A 23,467-nucleotide genomic window follows, 5' to 3' on the forward strand; every position below is an offset into this window, starting at 1 on the left:
TCCTGAAATGCATTTTGTTTAAAAGGAAAAATTAATTAAAGCCTTAAAACCATTTTCTCCTTTTTAATGGTTGTGTTTATCGTCCTTCAGGTGACATTTTGCTGAATGTGAATGGAATTGACCTGACTGGTGTCAGCCGTAGCGAGGCAGTAGCCCTATTGAAAAACACCACCTCATCTGTAGTGCTCAAAGCCTTGGAAATGAAAGAATGTGAGGCCCTGGAGGACATGAGCCATGTATCACTTCCTGACACCACTCAGAACACATCTGATAACAGTGAATGGTCACCTTCCTGGGTTATGTGGCTTGAGCTGCCACGGTAAGTCCAAAAATTACATCCTTGTGTTGAAGGGGAATGGGAGGAAAGATTTATGTTTCTTGGATGGCTCTTGCTTTTTGGCCTGATTCATTACACTGACATCTTAATTAAATCCAGGCTCTGTCAAAAACCTTTATTTTAAATACCTCCCTTTAGTAATTGTTTATACATATATGGAAAATAGACACATAGGGCTGCTTTTAAGGGAGGAAAGAGAGATCCTGAACAGTCCTATAGCTGAAAATGAGTTAGAGAAGGAAGGGAAAAGTCTGAGTGGATGTGAGAACTTAGATCTGGGATCTGAGCCCTCTGGACCACCCTGCAAAGTCCAAAACTACCCCTGCAGCACTCAAGCTTCACAGATCCTGTGTTAGTTAAATACAGCTGAACTGTTTGACTTTGCCCAGATGTTAAAAAGTGCACACAGTTGGTGCATTTCTCAGAATCGCCTCCCCTGACTCCACCACCTGCCTGCAAAAAGTTCATTTGTAAGATACAGGAAGCAGCTGTTTTGTAGTTTTAGTAAAAATAAGCCACGTAGTGTGTAGTTTAATTGTCTTATATACACAGGGCATTTTAACCTCTTCAGCACGTATAAATCTGCATCTTGCAATGTTGTTTGAACCTGAGCTTTTAATGAAGACTTGCCCTGCATCAGGGATTACACTGAGTTAATGCTGAAATTCCAATTCTTAAATAGAACAAAACTCTCATTGATTTCTAGGACTGCAGAATTTGATGCAACAGTTTATATATGCTTTACCTATTAACCTGAACTCAGTGGCTGCTCAGAATATCCCTTTTTCTTTTAAAAGGGCAAAATCAGGTGGCTCCACTGCATGGAGAACAAGGGTGAAACCAGTTGGGTTACTCAGGTTTTTTGTACACATGGTTTTGCTTTTTTTGGGTATTTATACTCTAGCTAGATTCTGTTCCTTACTATTCCATGTTAGGCCATTTTGCAGGCCTTTCCTCAGCTTGCAGCAAGGCCTGATGGGAAGGCACAGGTGAAGCTTCTTTGGGTTTTGTTGTGTCTTACTGCATCAGGCCTGTGGTGAGGTGGTTCTGAACTCCAGCTGAGTGCAAAGACAGAATACCCCACTTGGGTGGAGGGTACAAAGTGTGAAAAGCAAAACTGTGCCATCTTTAGGGGTCAGGTACATCTCTTCATTCCCGGGGGGGGCTAGATAGCCTAGGTCAATAGATTTTTTCCTTTACTTTTATGTAGAAACTAGTGTGTTTAAAATCCACCCTCCGTTGCTGATAATTTACCCTTCACCATGGTTCTGATGAACCAGTCAAATGCCAGTATCACCCCTAGAACACACCCTCTGCCTCACTGCATAGCTAACCCTACTGCACCCCAGGGATTGAAAGCTCCCCTCTCTACAACTTCCAGTTCTCCCTCCTAAGCCAACAGAAATCTAAACTTTACTCTTAGTGGTTCAATATAAATACAATGCATTGCCTAGTGCTGAGGAAAATACAGCTTAAGTCGACCTTTAGGAAGCTTTCGCTCAGCTCACCGCACCTGCTGTAAACACTGAAGGAGAACTGTGGTCACTGTATCTTGACTGCAGGACCCAGGACAAAGTTACTGTCAGAAGCAGAGTACCAATCAGCAAAAGCACCCTGTTAAAATCAAGCAGTCAGATATCTTTGGCTTTCTGTGCTGGAAGGGAATTTTACTCTTTTGAACAGCATCTGAGTTTATTAGCCTCCCTGCTCCAGAAAATGCACATGTACAGCCCCCAACCTTTTAACTGAAGGAAAATTACCCACCATGTCAGCAGGTCTGAAAACAGGAAATTCATTGTAATCATATCCCCAGCTGCAACTCAACTCACAGAAAAGGGCCACAGTGTGGCTGAAGTGTAGGGGAATTAGTATGCTGAACTAGTCCGCTGGTCGTCTTAAATTTAAATTAAATATGGGGAATAAAGATTATTAGAATTGACAGTAACAGAGGTGTATTTCACCCTTATTAGTACTGACTTGTTTGGCAGGCCCCAAGCAACAGATTTGGACTTATTCACTTAACAATACATGTTATCAGATACTTCAATCTTATCTAGAGCAAATACTGGTTACCCTTCTGTTCTCATTGACTCTCTGGCATCCACACTACACATCTGGAAGTCCTTCAAGCTCTGTCACCAGGACATGTATCATTAATACATATTAACTCATTTCCCCCCAGTCTGAGAATTTAACCTTTCACTAGGCTTCCAGGATGCTGTTGGCAAGAGCCACTCCCCACTAGATTTCAAGGGTATTTTCAACAGCTTTGCTACACAGCCCAAGCTTGTCTTGGGAAAAGATGATTCAATTTAAATACAATTCTGCTTAGTCAGTGTTAATCTAGATTGCCCCACACTTGCATATTAAGCAATGGGAGGAAGTCTTGGTGTAACAGTGTGTGGAACATTTAGATACTATAATTAAAGTTCAACAGCAGGAGACAATACCCCTAAGAAAAAGGAATGCAAGGAACAAGCAGGCCTGGTCCTGCAGGATAGGAAGCCAGAGAAGGAAGAGCAGGCAGAATAAGGGAGATGAGAAGGGGACACAGAAAGGAGGGGAAATATAGAACATGATATGGAGACATGGGGTAAGAGAGAAGGAAGAATCACTGGCCTCAGCAACAACCTGGAGTATCTGTTTTCAGAATCATAGAATATCAGGGTTGGAGGGAACCTCAGGAGGTGATCTGGTCCAACCCCCTGCTCAAAGCAGGACCAATCCCCAACTAAAATGGCCCCCTCAAGGATTGAACTCACAACCCTGGGTTTAGCAGGCCAATGCTCAAACCACTGAGTTGTCCCTCTCCCTCACCCCTCTTTTGTTTCCCCTTAGTTTCTGTGAGTGTAGCTGTATGATTTAAGATTAGTGTTTCTCTGGGCATACTTCTGCGCTGATACCAATACTGTAAATGAGCAATACATTCCCTTAATATAGCTCACTTCTCTTCCATGGGTCATATGCACATTACAAAGGTTGGTACAGATGAGGAAATAAACACTGAGGATTAGGCAGTTTGCTCAAAGCTCCCATAGCAAGTCAGCCATAGAAGCCAAATCTGACTTATCAGGCCCTGGCTCTAAGCACCAGAAATTACTGCCTTTCTACATTCTTTAAATATATAAGCACTTGCTGAGCTCACAAGAAATGGGCAGAAATTTCATTTCCAATGATATTTTAAAACTGGTCTTCAGTGAGTCATTTTTAGATGACTTGTTAGTGTATAAATTACTGCCTCTGTTAACTCTGTAGTATGATACACTATGTGGTGGTTATAAAACTGTGTGCTTCTAACAATTGTCTGAGCTAGGTCCTAGGGACAACATGTGAGTGGCAGGTATGTTTGCTGGTAGTCAGATCTATTGAAGTAAAGACTAATCATCATCCCTATCCAGCATAGTTATTTCTTACCATTTGTTTTTTCTACTCAGTTGGCTGTTGAGGAATACAGGTCATTTATTTTTGAAGGAAATATATACTCCTGAAGGTGATAAAAAAAAAACACCAGCTAGAGCTAAGTTACGCTTCCCCAGTGCTACAGTAATTTTTCTACCCTTGCTAATTTTGCCCTCCTTCCTTCTCTTTATCCTCACATTCCTCCCAACACTACTTTTAAAAATACATTATAGATCAGTCTACCATAACTTCACAAACATACTGTGAATAGTTGTCTTTACTCAGCTGTGAAGTGAAGCAGAGAGATTGAGTTATCCAAGATGTATCACAGAATCAGTGGCAGAACTGGGTATGAAATATGAAATTCAACTAGCACTCTCCCATTTTAATGGTCTTGCTGTAAGCAGAACTTTCAAGCATATCTCTAAACCCCATTAAGTACACAAGTAAATGCCAGTTTTACGCATTATATTGAAAGTTTGGACTAAGTTGTTCTGTAACTTTGATCCATTATAACAAGGGGAAAACAGATGAAATTTGATGGGATAGGGAAATCAGTTTTGTCTGCTGACATAGGTTGTCATTCTGAAGTATGAATGTGAAACACGTTAAAAAAAATCTTTCAATATTCATTGTTGCAGAGACAAAGATGAAGCAGCCAGGAGCAGGGCATTACACATTTTACTATTTGAATCCAAGACTTAAAGTAAAGAGAACACAGTTATATTGTGTTTTAATCTCTTAATGCATCTGTGAAAGCTTCCTACCAACTGTTGGACTAGTTTTCTGAGTACATAACATTAAGATGGGCAACTGTATTTGTAATAGTGTTATAAACAAGAGTCTGACAGCATTGGTAGCTTCTGAACTGCCCTGATACTTTGTGTCAGTGTGTTTGTATGCAGAGAAAACCCTCCTAAACTTAAAAAAATTACCAATCACTAGCTGCTGAAAAGTGGTAATTTGTAAATTAGTATGGTCCAAAGTAGACATTATCCCCTGTAGTGCAGCAGCTCCAAAGGAACCATTGTGGTCCACAAATTAAAGTTTTTCTTTATATACCAAGAACCCTCAAGCTGCTCCACAGCAATAAGTACAGATGATACAAGTACATCATTTCATTTTCTCTTTGTGGTGCTATTTAACTCAATTTTTATTACTACAAAACTTACAACGACCCCTTTCTTGTTCTCAAACTCTCCATTTGTAACCCCCTCTCTCCCAGCTATGCAGAGTAGGTGGTTTTTTATTCCTTACCTGCTGAAATATCCAGACAACTCCATTACTTATTTCCTTGTTTCTGTGCAGCTTTCAGGCCCTTAGCAGATAGATGGTGTGCACTGCTGTAATACACTCAAACAACAGCTAACTTATTGTCAGTGCTTTACTAAAGCACTGAAACAATGTAAGATTTGTGTGAATACAAATTCACCTACTGGTGTATTTAGGTGCTTAACTTTTGGCCCCCAAGTTTGAACGTTTTTAGGCTGAACTCCTTGTATTTCTGGCTAGCGAACCAAGAAATTAAAGTGGAAATTAAGAAGTTAGTTCAAGAAATAAGAATACAAATGTCTATTTTTCTTTAACTCTGGGCAATTTCTATTGTGCTATTGCAACAGTAAGTGCAAAGTTTTCTTCGCCAATCAGGCCTGCAGATGTCACATTTTCCACCCTTCAGCCATCAATACCCAAAGCTAGGCATTTAACAGCAAGTGTTTCGGGGCCAGTGAACAACCAGAGCAGTTGAGGGCATTCACCTCTTCTGAGCTAGACACACCACTGCTATCTGGCTAGTCTAGAGAGGCTGCAAAATAGCACTAGTTTCCTAGTAGAGCTCAAGTTGCTGTCCATTCTGGCAGTGTCCTCTTCAAGGTTCAAGATTATTATGGGACTCTAGTACTCATGTTGTGCCAACTCTAGGATTCTTCTGGTCCCTGAAAAGCACTTGATGTCTGCTGCTTGTAGTAACACTCATGATATTCTGTGCACTTTCAGGCAGGGACAGTCCCTGGCTCACAAAGCTCACTGTTTAAGAATATCTGATCTTCAGCCAAAGTGTTGACAGAAAGGGGCGTGTGAATCATGCATTACCCCAGTCAGTCGATCACCTCCTGTAGGCTGTGGTAAGACATCTACCCTCTCCCCAGGGGGGGAGCCTGGCCATCATGGTATGCCCAAGGACTCAACAAGGTGTTGAACATAATTGTAGTTGCTAGTAAGATATAGGGGAACCTATGAATAATCACAGAGTACACTATATGCCTAGGAGAGTGGGTTTTTTTTGGGGGGGGGGGGGCACAAGCAGGTTATTTGTCCCTATTTAGTAAGGAACATTCAGAATATAGCACCTCTTGGAGCTGGCTTCTGCTCCCAAATGATCGATTCTACAATAGTGACAGGCCACTACACTTTTATCTGAACCTGGGAGAAATACTGTTGGCTAATAAGCCCTTGTTTGTATTCATTAGAGCCAAATATTGCCCTACTCTCCTCCAAACTTAACTTGATTTTTAAGACTATTTTAGATGACGGGGTTGTTTCTGTTGCTCTACTTTTTAGAACAGGGATATTTCAAAAGTATTTTTCTTGCAAATCTAACCCCTATAGAGTGTGATGCTGGTTGGTGTGAACATTAGAAGACTGAATGCTTACACAAGGCCGTTCAGCTAATAACAAAGTTATTCACAGCCATAGAGGAAAGGTTACAGAGTAAAGATAGCATTCCAGAGCCAGCCTCTTCTCTCAAGTCTAGGTTGTTAAGAGTAATGGACAACAGAAACCCAAATCACTTTGCCATCTGGAACTTGAATTTGTTATTAGTAGGACTCCAACAGTCACAATTAACCATCAATTAGACAGCTTTGCACAAACACAATTGGTTCAGATTAAATGCACACTAGATCAATCACATTGACAGCATGTCATAGCTCTGTTACCTAAATCCAACAGTTAGATTACAACTATAAGGTAAATTCTACAGTCTAATGGTGGTAATTTAACTGAAAGACCTACAGAATGTACTCAGACACATTCTTTCCTTGTAATTATACTTGGCCTAGCTGGTTAAGGACACAGGAACAAACTCTCTTTTTTTTTAAAATGGACAGAAGTATTTACGGTAACATTGCCCTTATTCAAGCGGTCAAGAAACTTCCTCCTTAAGGCAATAAGTAATGTCCAGATACAGCAAGGTTGTTACCCATTCTGCATATCAGGCTGAATTAATATTAATGATGACTAAATCCTGGCAACACTTGGTTGTGACCTTGTTACCAAATCCTGTGAGCTTAGGGTGGTTGTTTTCTTTTCTCTCTCCATTTTCTTTAAAGTGATTCTGCATGCTCAAAACCCCACAGATGGGAAAGTAATAGAGCCCGCCTTCTAGGGAATAACCAAGAGTCACCTGCTTTTTCCATTAGCAGCCAGTGATCTGTTGTGCAAACACTATACCTAACATCGTGGCAGCAGGTGAATATTTGTAGATCCTAGGGGACTAATCTAGTAATACTGTAAAATCCTGCTGTGAAACTTAGCAAACATATTATTTTACAAGAAAAATATGACAAACTTTTAAAAAAGATATACTTTATCTTTAAAGGTACAATTTTGAGACTCTCTCAGCAGAAGGGTCGGCTCTCAGTGAGAATTTTAAAATGTCTTTCAATACAGAGTAAATTCAGCTATAATGGATTGGCTTAGAATATGTGCAGAAAGTTAACTAGTCTGTTATAACACCAAATGTATTTCAGCTTCTTCTAGCAGCCTTATGCTAGATGGTAAAGGCTTATCAGTATCCCAGGCAAAATTTTGTATTACTATATCTCTAATGAAGATGGCAATAGTCTTTTCTAGTTTTCAGCAAATATCTGATTGGTACACACTGACATTTTTTGGAAGGTTAGTTTTATAATAAACACTAAATTTACTAAGAAACAGGCATTTAAACTAATGCAAGATTAAGATTGATTACCACATACCACAAAATACAAGCTTAATTAACCTAACAAACACTTCCCCCTCCACCCCCTTTTTTCCATCAAGCCAGCATCAGTTATGTATAGTTGGGCAATACATTATGTTATCAGGTAATATAACCAATGGATTATAACAAAGCCAAAGCAAAAGACGGTTTTTAAATAATTCTTTCTTATTAAAAAAACACCACTGAATTAATCTTGTACCTGTAACAAGCTACCTTCTCAATAACAGCATAATTACTCCAGAACACTTCACCACTAGGGTTATGAAAGTATAATACAATTCACTGCACAATTCTCACTCTTTGCTCAGTAATAGAAAAGCTATAATCCCTTCTCTGAGGTGATATTTTTCCTTGTGTGATATCTTTGATTTTAGTGGTCTGGGTTTTTTTAAAAGGGTGTCTTAAAAGCATGACACTTGTTACCTGCCTCTGATCAGCTATTCCGTCAGTAATATCGCACTTAATATCTGCAGACAGCATCAGTGTTGTTTTTAAGTTATGATTTAAATTAAGTCCAATCTCCGTTGAAATATTTTCTTCAATGGAACTTTGGTGCTTTTTAGCAGGCACTAAACATGCTACCAGTATCTAGAAAGGCAGATGCATCAACAAATAAACTTAACTTAATCCTGAGACATTAATTAGACTGATTTTGTTTCAGGTATTTGTACAGCTGCAAAGAAATTGCATTACGAAGAAATACAGCAGGAAGTCTTGGCTTCAGCATCGTAGGCGGTTATGAAGAACACAGTGGGAACAAACCATTCTTTATCAAATCCATCGTTGGAGGCACACCAGCATACAATGATGGAAGAATTAGGTAAACTAATGAAACTAATATTTAAATAGTACTCTTCATCCAAGGAACTCAAAAGGACTTTATAATATTCATAGAGTTAAGTCTTAAAATAAGGAGACTGTGGTCCAGAGAGACCAAGTGACTTGCTGAAGGTAAAAAGAGAGCTCAAATTCATACCAGTCCAATGAAAACTTCCATTGAAACCAGTTGAGTACAAAATTGGGCCCTTTTTGACAGAGCTGGGAATAGAATCCTGTGCTTTAACAACTTGCTTTCCTGGCAAAATATTATCAAGTGTATAACTATCAACATCTACATACACTACTTCACAGATGTCTTTTTATTATATGTTATTTACACAGTAACAGTTCTCTTAATTATACATACACTTCTACATTGACAACTAAAAATATAATTTAAATCCAATACTAGGTGTGAGAGATAAAATATAGGTGACCTGTAAATTCTTACAGTGTTTTTACTGTCCAATAACCAGTTAATTTTACCTGGCATACAGAGATCTGAAAGAAGAGCTCTGATTTCATATTTTCCTCCATATATATCTGATTTGTAAAGGAATGCCAGGGAAGAACAAATACATGATAGAGTAAGAACACCAGGATCTTTTCAACAGCTTACCTTCAGAAGCCTCAACTTTTTCACCCCCGCTCTTTTGCCTGTTTAGTAGTTGCCATCCTTCTGGCAAAGTGGTGACACAACGTTATAGAGCTAGCCAAAGCAGCTCAACTGGCAAGAAAGTTGTCTGAGATCTGGATCTCTTCTTAGTTTTAAGTGTTTTAACTAAAATCTTATCTACATTTTTAATTTTCCAGATGTGGTGATATCCTCCTCGCTGTCAATGGCAGGAATACATCAGGAATGATGCATGCCTGTTTGGCAAGGATGCTCAAAGAACTGAAAGGAAAAATTACTCTCACTCTTATGTCCTGGCCTGGCACTTTTTTATAAAACAAGTATTCATGGAAAAATGACAAATCATTTGACACAGAAAACAAGCTATTTACTATGGACATCAGTTTTCCTACAGTTTTTTGGTCAACTGTATATTTGTAAATAATTAAAAAAAAGTTTGTGAAATGTAACTTTGCATGTCAAGATGATCTTGAGAAAACATGACACCTGTCAGAGTAACGTGCACTTTGAAAAAAAGCAAAACTACTGAAATTCTAGATCAGGGTACAATTCTCATGTGGTTAAGTTTGTATTTTTATATTTGATTCATTATAATGAAGTCCATTAAAAAGCAGCAGCAGCAATTCTGTTCACTACCATTTTCAAGCTATAAAAAAGTTATGGATATGTAACTTGGAAAAATACTTGGCAGGCTCTTGAAATGATAAACTTGAAATGTTTTTGTAATGCTTAAATCAGTTGACTGTTTCTACCCAACATGTGAAAAGCACTTTAATCAAATAATGTTCCTTTTCATGGTCAGTATGATGCTGATATTTTCAAGACTTTCAAATATTTTGTCTGGTAGGATGTAATACTGTGAATGAGATTTTATTTCTTATTAAAAATAAATGTAACTATTGTACAGACATGTTCTTTTCTTCAAGAAAACCAGAAAGAACTATTCTTCCTCCCAAACTGCAGATAACCCAGCAAGATTAGGACTTCATCCTTAAACACTATTTTATCCATGAATTTTTTTAAAAAATTAAGTATTGCAAGATATACTACTAATTATCCACTTGGCTAGTGGCAGTGTAAGTTTTGCTAGACTCAAACATTTTCTGGAGGGAATATATCCAAAAGTGAGATGGTAGCTTATTTTCTTTGCTTAAACAATTACAGATGCCTCTATGGAAATTATCAATATTCTGAAATCAGGTGCTCTTTCCCATTAACTTTAAAGAGGGACAGGATCAAGCCATTAATTTTTATTGTGATGTGGACAGGTGTCTCTTGAAAATATGCTAAGACCAACTTCATTTTACATAGGTCAGAGCAGCAGAACTGATAACCAGTTAATAGAAACCAAAAGTAGTTATCTAACCTCCAAGCTACTTAAATCATCCTCCTGCACTCACTCATACATTTGAAAGTTGTGTTAAACCTTTAACACTTTCTATGTAATATAAATAATGGTCATACTCTCCAATCACATGAAAAATAACATGCATATTTTAGTTTTTGCCATACCTTCCAGCAAAAGTTTCTCAAATGCCTCCTGCTCTTCTCCTATGGCACTCAAAAGGATGACCTGTTTATATAATGAACTCAAAGGGCAAAGATAAACTTCAGAGATCCATTAGCACTGTTACAGATGTACTGGTAGATATTAGTATGGGGTAACATGAATGCAAACCAACCTCAACCCAGGAGAAGAATAAACTTCTACAGCTCCTACGGGCTTAGGCAACAAGAGAATGAGTTCAGTATTTTGGGGGTAGGTTTCCTGTACAGTACTGCAACAGCACCACCCTCTAGACCTCAGAAGCCCCTGCTGCACTTTTTCTTATAGTATCTTAAAAATAAGACAAAGTCAATCCATGAATCTTAACTTAACATGAAAAATTCACTCTTTTATTCTCAAAAAACAAATTAACCTTATATTTTGTACTAACAGAACAAGATTAAGAGCAAATTTCTTTAATACCCAGAAAAATAACAAGATTTATAGTAATCTATTTCTGGCACTAATATATGCAAGTAAGCAAATATCACACATGCCTATTCCACTGGAGCAGCTTCAGTGTTTTCTTGTTCAGGGGCAGGTTCACCACTAGCTTCTTTTCCTTCTTTGCTTCTTTTGGATTTTTTGTGTTTGTGCCTCCTGTGGCTGTCCCCTTCTTCACTGTCATGACGACGCCTGCTGTTACTAAGACAAAGAGAGGAAAATGCTCAGACAGATGCATACTCTGCTATTAAACAGGCCCTCAAACATAATGTATGAGAAATCTGCCTCTTGCTTCCTTATAAGAAAACTGACACCAGCAGTTTTAATGTCATGTGCAGTATTGGAAAATGTGGACAAAGAGGACTAGGAAGTGATCATCAGAACATAAATGTGCATCACAATCAAGCTTCATTTTTAATAAATGGTTTATGTGCATCCACTTTTTTTTTTTTTAAACCAGGAATGACAAATCAGAGTCATAGACTAAGGACAGAAGGGACCATTATGATCATCTATCTGACCTCCTGCACAACACAAGCCACAGAATCTCACCCACCCACTCCTGTAATAAACCCCTAACCTACATCTGAGCTATTGAAGTCCTCAAATCATGGTTTAAAGACTTCAAGGTGCAGAGAATCCTTCAGCACGTGACCCAGGCCCCACATTGCAGAGGAAGGCAAAAAGCACCCCAGCCTCTGCTAATCTTCCCTGGAGTAAAATTCCTTCCTGACCCCAAATATGGTGATCAGCTAAACCCTGAGCACGTGGGCAAGACTCACCAGCCAGACACCCAGGAAAGAATTCTCTGTAGTAACTCAGATCCCACCCCACCTAACATCCTATCACAGGCCATTGGCCATATTTACCACTAATAGTCAAAGATCAATTAATTGCCAAAATTAGGCTCTCTCCTCAATAAACTTGAAGCCAGATATGTCTTTTGCCCCCACTGCTCCCCTTGGAAGGCTGTTTCAGAACTTCACTCCTCTGATGGTTAGAAACCGTCTAATTTCAAGTCTAAACTTCCTGATGGCCAGTTTATATCCAGTTGTTTGTGTGTCCACATTGGTACTGAGCTTAAATAATTCCTCTCCCTCCCTGATATTTATCCCTCTGATATATTTATAGAGAGCAATCATATCTCCCCTCAGCCTTTTTTTTGGTTAGGCTAAACAAGCCAAGCTCTTTGAGTCTCCTTTCATAAGGCAGGTTTTCCATTCCTTGGATCATCTTAGTAGCCCTTCTCTGTACCCGTTCCATTTTGAATTCATCCTTCTAAACATGAGAGACCAGAACTGCACACAGTATTGCAGATGAGGTCTCACCAGTGCCTTGCATAATGGTACTAACACCTCCTTATCTCTACCGGAAATACCTCGCCTGAAGCATTTGCTTTTTTCACGGCTATATCACATTGACAGCTCGTAGTCATCCTGTGATCAACCAATACTCTGAGGTCCTCCTCCTCCGTTACTTCCAACTGATGACTCTCCAGCTTATAACAAAAATTCTTGTTGTTAATCCCTAAATGCATGACCTTGCACTTTTCACTATTAAATTTCATCCTATTACTATTACTCCAGTTTACAATGTCATCCAGATCTTCCTGTATGATATCCTGGCTCATTCTTTGTTTGGGCAATACCTCCCAGCTTTGTCTCAGCTGCAAACTTTATTAGCACACTCCCACTTTTTGTGCCAAAGTCAGTAATAAAAAGATTAAATAAGATTGGTCAAAACCGATACCTGAGGAACTCCACTAGTAACCTCCCTCCAGCCTGACAGTTCATCTTTCAGAATGACCCGTTGTAGTCTCCCCTTTAAAAAGTTCCTTATCCACCTTTCAATTTCCATATTGATCCCCATCTTTTCCAATTTAACTAATAATTCCCCATTCCTGGTTTAAAAAAAAATAGTGTGGATGCATATAAACCATGTGGAACCATATCAAATGCCTTACTGAAATCTAGGTAAATTAGATCTACTGTGTTTCCTTTGTCTAAAAAATCTGTTACCTTCTCAAAAAAGGAGATCAGGTTGGTTTGGCATAATCTATCTTTTGTAAAACCATATTGTATTTTGTCCCAATTACCATTGACCCCAATGTCCTTAACTACTTTCTCCTTCAAAATTTTTTTCCAAGACCTTGCATACTACAGATGTCAAACTAACAGGCCTGTAGTTATCCGGAACACTTCCCCTCCCCTTTCTTAAAAACAGAAACTATGTTAGCAATTCTCCAGTTATACAGTACAACCCCTGAGTTTACAGATTCATTAAAAAATCCTCTTTCCTCTACCTTTATCTCCTATTCTAACTACGAGGCTTTTTTCTTACAGTTTAAGGAAGTCCCTACTGTGATTTTTTTAATGTTTTTGTTACCACCCCCACCCCACTCATTCTCCTTATATGAACTAAACCAGTAAGCTCCAGACAAAGGATTTTACACACTGCCCCAGCCTAAGATTGTAGAGACATTACACAGTAACCCTGGACCAACATCTCTTGTCAGCTACAGATCTTTTACATGGCAGATTTGCTGCAGGCAGCACATCGGGATCTTTGCAACCTTTTCATGATACTCCAACTGTCATTTTTCTACAGATCAAGTCTTTTTCATATACTATTAAAGCTCAAACCTTCGAGATGATTTGTGTCTAGTCTCTTCTTTTTCTCTATGTCTCCTTTCTCTGTGTCGTTCCTCTTTCTCTCTGCTTGTTCTGTGACGCTCATAGCCTCTTTCTGCATATTCTCTATACCTATATCGTTCTTCATCACTGATGAAAAGAAAAGAAAAATCTTTCACATGCCAGTGAAATGTTAAAGCAGCCTGGGGGAAAAAAATCACACATTCTAACATTTACACAACAAATGGCAAACCAGACTTAACGTATTAGTCAGGATTCATAAATACCATCTACAATGTATGTTAAAAAGACATTAAAGTTGTTTAACCTAAGGGGTAGACATAAGGATTGTCGTAACTTTCGATTTGAAGTCTTGATATTTTGACATAAGGGTGTACTGGGGTGGGGAAAAAGGAGAAGTTAGCAGCATCTTATTAAATATATGCACAGTTTATTATGCAATAACAAACTTTGTATGAAAATCATCGGTAGTGAAAATTTATTATACTTAATCTTCGTCTGGATGGTATGTTATACAGTTTTGAGCTCATGTTTATAAATGAAGTTTTTGAAAAAACATACGGGCTATTTCTTATCAGCACCTCTGAGGTGTTAAAAAGCATTTGAGCATGTTCAGCGAAATCTTCAGTAAGTCTTCGTGATGACATGCAGTAACAGCCATGAAGGAAGAAACTAGATATATAGGAGGCCTCAATGCACTGTTAAAGAGATACTATAAAATATAGAAGATCCTGTAAAATATTGTTGCTTTGGTAAGGCTTCATAATATCTTAGTTAAAGCAGGTACTGCATCATGTTCCTGTCCTACTAAAACACACACACAAAGTCAATGAAGTGTTCCATGAAACAAGAAGTTGATAGTGATACCTATTTGAGTTTAGCCCAACAGAAAACACAGTAGATTTTAACAAACATTATCTTCTTATGCACCCACTGCCAATAATCCAATCTGCCTTCTCCTTGCTTTGAGATCTGCTTATGAAAAAGCTCTATGTAAGAGCCGGGTATTATTTATTACTTGGTTAAAAAACAGATGCAGTGTCATAGGTGCAATTTGACATCTGTGTTGTTCAATGAAGATAAATTGATTGAATAGCAACATGTCATATGAATTCTTAGTTTCCATAGCTCAGGAAATAAAGGGGAGATCTTTGAAAATTAAGATCCTGAAAGAAAACCACAGACTGATGTGATCAAACTTTTTGAGTCAGAAACTAGCTAAAAGGAATTAGAATTTAGAAGTCATTAAGTTAAAGCAAAAACTGAAGCTCCACATCTTCAGTCTAAGTCAACATTTACTAGCAAAATATTACTGTCTTTTCCTTCATGATACTGGGGACCCTATGTGCAGAAGAATCTATGTGGCTCCACTAATGAGGAAGGATTTGCGGAGGCTGTGCGGGGAATGTGCCTCCTACACATATTAGAACCCAGCTCCACAGAGATTCCCCACATCTCAATGAAGTGAGAATTTGGATGAGAGAAGACTGATTTGCCACAATATGGCTCCAGTAGAATTCTCCCTAATAGGACCACTGCATCTCTGATTACTCCAGGCCTGGGCATGGACTTGTGGTGGGGTAGGAGAAGGGGAAGGAAATCAACACCTGAACGAGTACTGCCAAGTCTCACTACGGGTCTCTATACATTGCTTTACATAATTTTACTGCTGTGGAGCAGTAAAATTAGGGACTGTTATTGGCAGTTAAATCTTGGGTAAAAATTTGAAGTATTTCCTTGGAAGTTACAGAATACTAATTCCCAAAATATTACACAGCACTTTAACAAATAAACAAATGATAAAGAAAGCCAAGGAATGTCATCTGTTTCTCCACAATATGTTAAAATATTTCCTCTATCAAAATATGGGACAATAATAGTTACCATTGGTTAACTCACAGTAATGATTCATTGCTAAGTAATACAATTGGGTTGACTAACAATGCTCTTCTAAATGTTTTCCATTATAAACACTTAACTGTAGTTACAACCAAAGATGAAGGAGTATACAAATTGATATAAAGCATGATCTCATGTTGTGGGAGACACTACTTTAAATCTAAAAGAAATATACATTTATTCAAAAGCATATGCACATTCACACTATGGCTCAAAGTAAAACCTACAATTACAACATACCTATAGAAAAAAAACAAGAAATAGATAGGGAACTGATTAAGGCTTAAATCAGACAGTTCCATGACCAGTTTGAGGAGTATGGGGTAATACTTAATAAGCTACATGAAACACACATGTGTTTATTGTGTTGAATCTACAACACTCTCTCACTCTTCTTAGGTGCCCAACACCAGAATAAGGTGAAGTAGTTTCGCTAGAAAAAGAAACTTTGCTGAATCCCAATTGTAGTATACAACAGAATCTCAACAGTATAACAGATTAGAAATTAATGAGTTTACCGCTGAATTTCCCCTCTACTGTGAGATGCTGTGAAGGGAAAATGTCCATAACCAAACTTCCATTCCACTACATACTTCCTCACATCACAGCCATTCCGCTGAGGGGGAAAAAAAATGTTGACCAATCAAACTCTCCCACATCAAACTTCTTATGAATTTAAGCTGAAAATTCTGCAAATATCAACCAAGTTTCCAAAACATGTCATACTGAGAGAGGGCAGCCCAGGTTAACAATACTATACAAGAGACAGAGCTGACTTAACTCAAAGAGGACATTAGGCTCTTGTGGAGTGGAGCTGCAGTGGGGCACACATCCACGTGGTACAGCACTTCAGACATTTCCCAACCTATGCAGTGTATACAGCATTAGAAATGCTAATTATTTAACATTATTAACTAATTAGCAATTATTTCTTAAGCATTAAGAAAGACTTGGTGGATAGTTCACATTACTTTTCTAGTTCAAGATTCCAATCCTGATCTGGCCTAAAGTGGAAGTGTGTCCTAATCCTGAATAAATTTAGCCCATGTCACAAAAACTAAACAGGACAAGTCAGTCTAGTTATGAGAGGCTCAGCTCTGGAATAAAAAGGTTGTTTCAGGTCAGAATTGAGAAGCACTGATAGAGCTTACATAACATCTGTCTAGCTCTAGATACTGCTTCAGTCCTTCACTTAAATGATCAATTTTAAAGTATATAGCCTTTCTATCAAAAAGAGTAAAATGTTTTAAATGTCTTAATAAAAAAAAATGAAATTGATGATATACTGTAGGTTGAGAAAAAGGAAGTTTAGGTGAGCACACATATGCATAGGTGGGGTTTCATGAATATACTTGTTGAATATAAATTATACTTCTATGTGCTTCAAATATTATAAATTATAAATTGAAATTTCACCCCATGTCTAAAATCACAAAAATGTCAGATTGGCATTAAAATGGGTAAGCCAGGTCTGAAAAGAGAGAGAAATTGAGTACCAAATTTTAAATAACTGGACAACAATTCCCTGAATGAAGACACCCTTGAAAAAGGAATGTTCAGCACAGTTCAAAGAGCTTAATATTTTTGGTACTTTGTAGCAAAACACAAAGCCAGGGAGGAAAAAAATAATAATTTAGTGGATTTCCCCCTACCTGAGATCTAGTTCCCAAGATCAAAAAATTGCTGATTAATGTCTAATGTAAAAAGTTAACTTTGGAATATGGAATATTACCTCTGATGAGTTTAACATAGGTAGTCAAATGCCTGCTATGTTTTCAAGTTTAAAAAATGAAGACCAAAACCTTTCATCACACCTTTTTCATATTCTGTATTTGCCACAGAGAGCTATAGAAAATTATTTTAAAATATTCTAGAGGTTTCAAAGTTGACACTCTTTTTTATCCCTCTTATTTAAACAGTTTGAGATCTTACCACCAAATGACCACGGATTCAGCAAGAGCTATGAAAAATTCTAAACATGAACAAAACCAGCTTTTCTATATGTAAAACAAAAATCACAATTTGAATGGTCCAGTATGTTGGGACCTTCCAGGCTAGGGATAAGACCTGTGTGCTCCACTGGCAAGCTAGGAATTCCCCTGTCACTTTACACCTGGTTTCCATCTGTAGTCATTAGGCACTTCCTATGTGCTTGTAGGACCACATCCCTGAGGGAGAGGATAAGAGGGTTAGCTACTTTGTGCAGTAACTGAGGTTTTTCAAGATGTGACCCTATGGGTGCTCCACTCAGAGGCAGCTCTAGGTATTTTGCCGCCCCAAGCACGGCAGGCAGGCTGCCTTTGGCAGCTTGCCTGCGGGAGGTCCCCAGTCCTGCGAATTTGGCAGCATACCTGCGGGAGGTCCGCTGAAGCCGCGGGACCAGCGGACTCTCCGCAGGCATGCCGCCGAAGGCAACCTGCCTGCCGCCCTTGCGGCAACCGGCAGAGCGCCCCCCGTGGCTTGCCGCCCCAGGCATGCGCTTGGCGTACTGGTGCCTGGAGCCGCCCCTGGCTCCACTTTAGGTGTGCTGGCAACCCCTGCACCCTGTGCCTGGGATTGGATATCTTTGGTAGCAGTGTCCATTGGTCTGTATATGTGCTCCTCCCTGTCACGTGCTGTGAGCAGCGTCTATATAGCATGATGCAAACCAACCACCGTTTCTTCGCCACTGCCGAGTCCGTGTAATGGAGCACTCACAGGGACAAACATCTTGAAGAAACTCAGTTACTGCACAAGGTGAGTAACTCTCTCTTCTCTTTGAGTGGTGTCCCTATGGGTGCTTCACTTTAGCAGTGTTGGAAGGTTGAGGCTTCAGAGTAGTATTGAAGAGTGAAGATAGGACGATGTGTCCTAGTAACATATCGGATGTTGAATCATGGGTGATCACATAATGTTGTATGAATATGTCCGAGGAAGCCCAAGTAGCAGTCCCACAAATGTCCATTATTCAGGGCACGTTATTCAGGAAGGCTACTGAGATGGACAGCAATCAGGAAGAATATGTTTGAGTTCCCGCTGAGGTTTGTAGATTATCTTATTCATAGCAATGGTGAATGCATTGAGACATCCATTTTGAAAATCTTTGCTTTGATATTGCAGATCCTTTTGACATTTCAGCTGTAGAAAGGAATAAGTGCAGTGATTGTCTGAATGGTTTAGGTCGTTTGAGGTAGAAGGGTATGGCTCACTTACTTCCAGTGTGTGTAGCATTGGCTCATGTTTGTTTTTATATAGCTTTGGGAAGAATGATGGAAGGTGGAGCGATTGGTTCAAGTGAAAGGACTTTGGGTAAAAATTTCAGGTTGGGTCGTAATGTGACCGTATTTTTGTAGAAGATTGTATACGGGGTGCACACCATGAGGGCACCTGTTTTACCCACTCTTTGAGCAGATGAGAAAGGCATTTGCATAGGCAGGTGGATATAGGAACAAGAGGCCATGAGTTCAAATGGGGAGTTGGTGAAGCAGCGTAGGACTAAGATAAGGTCCAAGACGGGGTTGGATCTTGAACCTCAGGATATTTTGGAGGCCCTTAGAAATCGTATTATCATAGGATGGGTAAAAATGCAGTGGTCTTCTACTATGCAATGGAAGGTGGTGATGGCAGCCACGTGTACGCAAATAGAGTTCAAAGAGAGTCCAGATTTCTTCAGTTTGAGAATGTAGTCCAGAATGAGTGGCAGAGGAGCATGAAGCGCTGGAGTATGCTTAGTGTCACACTAGGATTGGAATCTTTTCCATTTGTGTAGGTAAGTCTAGCGAGTGGTTGCACCTCTACTATATTAAAGGATTTCTTGTATGTCTATAAAGCAGGTCATCTCAGGAGCTGGAACCATGAAGGAATCAGGCCTTCAGATGAAGAATTTCCAGGTTGGGGTGGATAACTGTGCCTGCATGCTGAGAGGAGGTGTGGCTCCGGGTGAAGGGTTATAGCAGGACAGACCACCATGCACAGGAGATACGGGTACCATATTTGCTGGGGCCAGTTCGGAGCTATCAGAATGACTCTGCCCTATTCTACTTGCGTTCCATGCAATAAGGCAGGTGTCACCAAGGGATTGGTGGCCAAGGCCCGCCCTCATGCATAAATGTGAGCATTTGGCATTGTCGGGTGTGGCGAACAGGTCTCTGCTCGGAAACCCCCATTGGTTGAAAATAGTCTGTAGAGTTGGCGGGTGTATCTCCCACTTGTGATCTTGTGAGAACTTCTTGCTTGATGAGTTTGCTGTGGTGTTCTGGTGGCCAGGTAGGTACATGGCAGAGATATGGATACCGTGTCGGATACACCTTTTCCACAACCTTATGGGCTTCAGTGCATAGGGACTGAGACCTGGATTCCCCTTAACCTATTGATGTAAAAATTCTGGGAGCTGTAGAAAGGCCAAAGGATAGTACCTTGTATTGATAATGGTCCAACCATAGGGCAAATCTGAGAAACTGTCTGTCTAAAGGGTGTATAGAGATGTGGATTATGCATCTTGGAGATCGAGGGCTGAGAGCCAGTCCCCATGTTGCAAAGCTGGGATTATCAATTACTAACGCAACTATCTTGAAGCACTGCATTTTAACTTGTTAACTTGTTGAGGTACTTCAAACTGATGATAGGTCTTCATCCGCTGTTGTTCTTTTTTATTATGAAGTAGTTGGAATAAAAGCCTTTCCCTCTGTGATGGAACAGGACTAGTTCTATGGCTCCCAGTTGCAGAAGATGGCTTATTTCCTCCCATATGGTTGTGAGAAAGGTTCCTGAAGAGAGACGGAAAGGGGGATGGGTGTATGGGAGGGAGAGGAACGGAATGGAGTATCCCTTGTTTATAATTTCCAACACCCACTTGTTGGAGGTGACTGACTGCCATGGGGAGAGAGAGCTCAGTGGTTTGAGCATTAGCCTGCTAAACCCAGGGTTATGAGTTCAATCCTTGAGGAGGCTACTTGGGAATCTGAGGCAAAATCAGTACTTGGTCCTGCTAGTGAAGGCAGGAGGCTGGACTCAATGACCTTTCGGAGTCCCTTCCAGTTCTATGAGATAGGTATATCTCCATATATTTGAGGGGAGGAGTTCAATCCTTGAAGGGGCCATTTAGGGATCTGGGGCAAAAATCTGTCTGGGGATTGGTCCTGCTTTGACCAGGGCGTTGGACTAGATGACCTACTGAGGTCCCTTTCAACCTTGATATTCTATGAACAGCTGCCAAACTGGTGAGATAATGTGGATGGTTACTGCATTTGATTCAGGGGGAGAGCTCTCAGGGCCTCAACCTAACTTTCAAAACTGCTGCTTGGAGGTGGAAGGATGAGGAGTAGTTGACTGAGCTGGTCCCTGCTTATGTTTAGGAGGGGGTCTCTGGCATCTATGTTATGGGCTGTAGTATCGTTAGAGGCCAAAATGTGGAGGACGAGAACCAGCAATAGTTTGATATCTACCTTGTTTTTGTTTTGGTGTTGGTGTATAAATGCTGAGGGAGCATAGCGTTGCCCTCAAATTCTTCAGGAAATGAAAAGAGTTGTCAGTATGCTTGGTGAAAAGTTTGGGACCCCCAAACGGGATATCCTCCACTGTGGTCTGTACTTCTTTGGGAAACCCCCATAGATGTAGCCACGAGGCGTGTCTCATGACTATAGCTGTGGTTATGGATTGGGCTGCAGTGTCGGGAGCATCCAGAGAGGCCAGTAGCACTGTTTGTCCCAACCGCTGTCTTTTAGTTATGACTGCCTGAAATCGCTCCTTCTTGTTGTCCAGGATATGTTGCAAGAAGTTGGTGAACTTAGAGTAATGCAAATGGTTATATTTTATAGAAGCGCCTCGTAAGTAGCAATCCTGAACAGGAGTGTGGTGGATGAGGAGGCCTTGCAGCTGAAGAGGTCTAGCCTCTTCCATTCTTTATTGTAGGGGGTTATCCAAGAATGATGTTGTTTCTCTCGTTCACTGCATTGACTATAAGGGAATTAGGAGTAGGGTGGGAAAATAAAAAAAAAAAATCTCTTTTTTGCAAGGACATCTTTTTTGTCCACCTGTTTCTAGACTGGTGGTATGGATGCAGGGGTCTGCCAGATTACCTTAACTAGGTCTAATATGGCTTCGTTGACAGGAAGCGCGATTCTTGCCGATGTGAAGATCTGTAAAATTTCTAACAACTTATGTTGTTGCTCACAGACTTCCTCTAGTGGGATCTGTAGTGTGTCCGCTACACTTGTCTGTATTGAAAGAGTTCTTGGAAGTGTCTGAAGTCATCTGTAGTAGGAGGTGGTGGCATGATTGCCTCATATGGAGAGAACATATGGCCAGTGGTCTGCCTTCTTCCTCTAATTCCATTTCTTGCTCCTTCAGAAATTCTAGCTCTGGCTCCAGGGGCCTGGATAGCGAGGAAGATGAAGAGCGACTATTTAAGGCCTTCCTGTGAGAGGATGGTTGAGGAAAGGATTGACTATACACAGCCCATGGGTCCCAATATGGCCATTGTGGGGGAATAGGCATGTTAGGTGGCATCCACAGGTGCCCATACCAAGGACCTGGTTCAGTTGTTCACTCCCATTATTGGGGATGTGTATGGGATTTACGATGTACCATGCTGTGGGGTATGATGGAAGGTTGTGCAGCGGAGTAGTCTTTGTCGTCCTCTTCTTCCTCCCCACTGGAAGGGGGTGGGGGGGAGACAGTTCTAGGAGGTGAGGGAGAGTGTGGTAGTGCATGCATTCCTGGGGGAGAGACGTGGATCGTGGTAGTTCAGTCTGAAGGAGAGTCTACTCCAGGGTGTCAGAAACTGCCAAGTCTCTCGGGAACCTAAACTCCTGAGGTACTGGCATAAGCATCATTGGCATCATGTGTTGAGATGTCCTAGAATGAGGCATTAGTGTGAAGCTTGTCGGTTCCAGTGGTACGGCAGACAGGGTGTAGCTTGCTGAATGGCCACCAGGTGGTGCGGAAAGCTTCATCGATGCTGAGGGCCTCCGCGGTGCTGGTGGTTTCGGCCATGCTGAGGCACTCGGAGCCGGATGTTTTGGTATGGAAGGCAGAGCCAACTTGAATGTTTTTGCATTACCCTTGTTGGTTTCACATGATGGAATCCTCTCATGTTGTCCTGCCCTCTTAGGGTCTTTGGGTCTGCCAATAGCGCCGGTACCAGAGGTACTCGCGTGGTCAGAACAGCTACATCTCAGTGAAGAAGACATGGCAGCCACAGATCTCGCTGGGATGGTCTTTTTTGGGGTGGGTCCTTGGAGAGTGAGCCCGGAATGCACATTTTGTCTTCTGGATAGGAGAGAGCAGACTCCCTTCACAGCGTGTGAGGAGTCGGGGTCAGCAGTTGATGATGCCAAGGGGGGTGAGTGCTGCAGAAAAGAGGTCTCAGGACAAGGGTCTGAGGCAGGCCATAATGTGTTCTTCATCATAATTAACTTGAGTTTGAGGTCAGAGTCTTTTCTGGTCTGTGCCTTTAAGTTAAGGCAGCGGGAGCAATTGCTGATATATGTGCTCCTCTCCCAGGCCCAAAATGCACCGGGAGTGCCCATCACTCAAGGGAATGGCCTCACAGCAAGAGAGGCATCTTTTAAAGCCAGGTGATCTGGGCATAGTCCCGTGAGGGGAAAACTTCCCGAATGGGAAGGACTCTGGAATCTCTACTAGGAAATAACAGAGAGGGAGAATAAAAGAGGGAGAAAAACTGCTAACAACTATCTTAAATGGAAACCTAAAACATCTAAAGGAACTACAACGAGCAATGAAGGGCTCTGCTAGAGGCTCTGTCCCAGACCAAGGA

At 40.5% G+C, this 23,467-nt stretch overlaps 2 protein-coding genes across 23 annotated transcripts in view; one reads left to right on the top strand and one right to left on the bottom strand.

The window, feature by feature from the left end:
• The window catches only part of LNX1 (ligand of numb-protein X 1), a 234,837-nt gene extending 224,762 nt beyond the window's left edge, over positions 1-10,075 (top strand). For 6 of the 7 annotated variants that reach the window (XM_039542575.1, XM_039542576.1, XM_039542577.1 and 3 more), the window contains 3 exons: positions 91-319; positions 8,380-8,538; positions 9,351-10,075. In XM_039542575.1, the coding sequence (XP_039398509.1) occupies positions 91-319; positions 8,380-8,538; positions 9,351-9,486 (524 nt within the window). In that variant the 3' untranslated portion in view covers positions 9,487-10,075. Of the gene's footprint in view, positions 1-90; positions 320-4,377; positions 4,736-8,379; positions 8,539-9,350 lie in introns of those variants that run through there. The other variant, XM_039542582.1, reaches the window with a different exon arrangement.
• Positions 10,076-11,036: 961 nt separating this feature from the next.
• FIP1L1 (factor interacting with PAPOLA and CPSF1) overlaps positions 11,037-23,467 on the bottom strand; it is an 81,971-nt gene continuing 69,540 nt past the window's right edge. For 9 of the 16 annotated variants that reach the window (XM_039542598.1, XM_039542594.1, XM_039542590.1 and 6 more), the window contains 2 exons: positions 13,804-13,941; positions 11,118-11,362 (listed from right to left, as the gene is read on the bottom strand). In XM_039542598.1, the coding sequence (XP_039398532.1) occupies positions 11,205-11,362; positions 13,804-13,941 (296 nt within the window). In that variant the 3' untranslated portion in view covers positions 11,118-11,204. Of the gene's footprint in view, positions 11,363-13,803; positions 13,942-23,467 lie in introns of all 16 variants that reach the window. The other 7 variants (XM_039542595.1, XM_039542592.1, XM_039542591.1 and 4 more) reach the window with 2 other exon arrangements.

This window comes from Mauremys reevesii, linkage group 5 (genome assembly GCF_016161935.1).
Source record: "Mauremys reevesii isolate NIE-2019 linkage group 5, ASM1616193v1, whole genome shotgun sequence".
Taxonomy (NCBI): Eukaryota; Metazoa; Chordata; order Testudines; family Geoemydidae; genus Mauremys; species Mauremys reevesii.